General features: G+C 76.8%; 1 protein-coding gene across 1 annotated transcript in view; it reads right to left on the bottom strand.

Annotated features, from left to right (window-relative positions):
• The window catches only part of AURANDRAFT_62391 (hypothetical protein), a gene marked incomplete at both ends in the record, with an annotated part of 5344 nt that extends 4313 nt beyond the window's left edge, over positions 1-1031 (bottom strand). Inside the window, one exon of the mRNA XM_009036186.1 lies at positions 9-1031. Within this exon, the coding sequence (XP_009034434.1) occupies positions 9-1031 (1023 nt within the window). The remainder of the gene's footprint in view (positions 1-8) is intronic.
• Between the last annotated feature and the right edge of the window lie 1465 nt (positions 1032-2496).

Raw genomic sequence — 2496 nt, 5'->3', positions numbered from 1 at the left:
ACGCGGACTTTGCGTCGACCGATCGAGTTCGCGACCGCGACGTTTTCCGCGGGCGACCCGGCGACGGTCGTCTTGACGGCGACGGCGTCGTCCCAGGCGTGGATGAAGACGCCGTCGAGGGCGACGTCCCGCGACGCGTCCGGGTCGACGCCGTCGGCGCCGGAGAAGATCTTCGCGCGGTGGACGCTCACGGCCGCGCAGCGCCGGAAGTGGAGGCCCCAGCCCCGGGACCCCTGGAAAAAAACGTCGCGGACGGTGACATTCGTCGCGTCCTCCGCGAGGACGTGGCGCCCGTGGAAGCCCGCGGCGTCGAAGGTGCCGACGCCGGCGAGGGAGGCACCGTCGCCGGAGACGGAGACGAACGCGCGCAGATCCGCGTCGCGGTCCGGGCCGTCGTAGCGCAGCACGGCGCCGGCCTCGAGGAAGAGCGACGCGCCGGGCGGGAGGGCGAAGGCGTCGGTGTCATGGAAGCCCGGCCCGAGGGCCACGGATGTGTGCGTTCGGAGCGCGGCCTCGAGCCAGCCCGCGCCCGCGGCGCCCGCCGCGACCTGGACGGCGCCCGGGGGCCGCGCCGCCGCGGCGGTCGCGTCGACCCAGAAGTAGTAGCGCCGCCCGCCGCGGCCGTCGACGAGGTAGGCGTGGCCGGGCCCGAGCGAGAAGCGGACGACGACGGCGCCGCCGTGCTCGAGCAAAACGAAGTCGAGGTCCCGCCCGGCCGCCCGCAGCGCGGCGTCGGCCCAGCGGTCCGCCGTGCCCTCGACGCGGAGCTCGCAGGGCAGGGCCGCGTCCGACGCCCAGCGCGCGCGCGTCGACGGCAGCGGCGGCGGGCCCACGCCCCGCGCGGGGGAGCCGGCCTCGAAGGCGAGGGGCACGGCCACGCCGCCGACGGTCAGGGACGCCGTCTCGTCGACGACGATCCCCGTCGCGGGGTAGACGTGCGGCGCGGGCGACGCCGCCCCGAAGGCGACGCGCGGCGCGGGCGCGGCCGCCCCGAAGGCGACGCAGACGGCCGCCGCGACGACACTGAACATCTCCCTCCCTGTGGCAAAACTGGTTCTAGGCTACTAAAGTAGGAGAGGTTAACAGCTAGAGGGCCTCCCCCAGGGGGGTTTGCGGCACCAGGCCTTGCGGCACTGGGACTCCAAGCCTAGCCGCGACCGCCACCGGCGGCCGGGCTGGCATCTAGCTCCGAGGGGCCAGGCGCGCGGGGGCTCACTCGCAGTCCGTGGACTCGCTTCGCGGCCCGCGCGGACACGCCATACTCAGGGCGGGTCCGGTTCACCTTCACGCTCTACGAAGATCAACAACGACGTAATAGCAACGCGTAAACGATGGCTGGCAGCCTCGATTGCTAGGTGTGTAGGATTGCAACTGGTAAACGACGATGGCGGCCTGATCGTTCCCACGATGCTCTTCGAGGACAGCGGCGAGGCGCCGCTGGGCGACCACCTGGCGCCCGGCGCCCCGCGGCCCGACTTATTGACGGCCAGCGAGGCGCGCCAGCTCCGGAACACCTGGCGCGCGGTCCGCCGGCTCGAGGACGACATCGAGCAGCAGCGCGAGGCGCGCGCCGTCTCCGGCCGCGGCAACGAGCACCTGCTGCGCCTCGGCGACGTCACGGGCAACCGCACGACCTGGGCCATGACGAACACGTCGACGCGGCACCGGCTGCTCCCCGGCGCGCGGCCGGCGCCGGCGGCGCCGGCCGGCCCCGCGGACGTGTCCGCGACGCGGCTCACGTTCTACCCGCGCTACGCGTCCCTCGCCGAGGGCGAGCTCGCCGTGACCGTCGAGCGCTTCGGGGCCTCCTGGCGCGACGCCGCGGCCGCCGAGGCCGCGCGGCGCCGCCTCTGCCACCGGCTCCGGGGCCTCCGCGCGGGCGGCGCGCCGCTCGCGCGGGCCGCCGTGGACCTCGTCGACGCGTCGGCGCCGCGGCGACGCGCCGCCGTCGAGCTCGACGCCGCGGGCGTCGTGCACGTGTCGCGGCCGAAGGCGCGCGAAGCGGACGGCGCGCGCGGCGGGTGGCGGTGCCAGGCGGCGACGCGCCGCGGCGGCAACGTCTTCGTCGAGGCGCTCGGCGGCGACGCGCCGGACCCGCGGTGCCTCGGCGACGCGCTCGTCGGCTGGCTCGCGGCGCTGGGCATGCCCGTGGGCGACATCGACGCCGCGGCCGTGGACCGCGTCGAGCGGAGCCTCCGGCGCCGCGCCGCGGGCGAGGCCGGCAAGCGCGTCGCCGCGGCCGTGCGCCAGCTCTGCGGCGCCAATCCCGTCGAGGCGAACTACGCGGCGCTGCTCCGCGCGCTCGCGGCCCCCGTGGCCGCGCTCGCGGCGCTCGGGCCGCCCGCGGCGGCCGCGGACCTCGCGGACGTCTTCCTCGGCGGGCACCCGCCGGCCGACCCGGCGGCCGCCTACGTGCCCCTGGGCGAGCTCCGGCGCGGCCTCCGGCGGCTCTTCGACTGCGTCGACCTCGAGCCCCCGCCGCGGCTCGACGCGGAG

This window comes from Aureococcus anophagefferens, assembly GCF_000186865.1.
Source record: "Aureococcus anophagefferens unplaced genomic scaffold AURANscaffold_4, whole genome shotgun sequence".
NCBI classification, from domain to species: domain Eukaryota; class Pelagophyceae; order Pelagomonadales; family Pelagomonadaceae; genus Aureococcus; species Aureococcus anophagefferens.
Note: the sequence above shows the minus strand (reverse complement) of the source record. Positions and strands in the feature narration are given on the sequence as shown.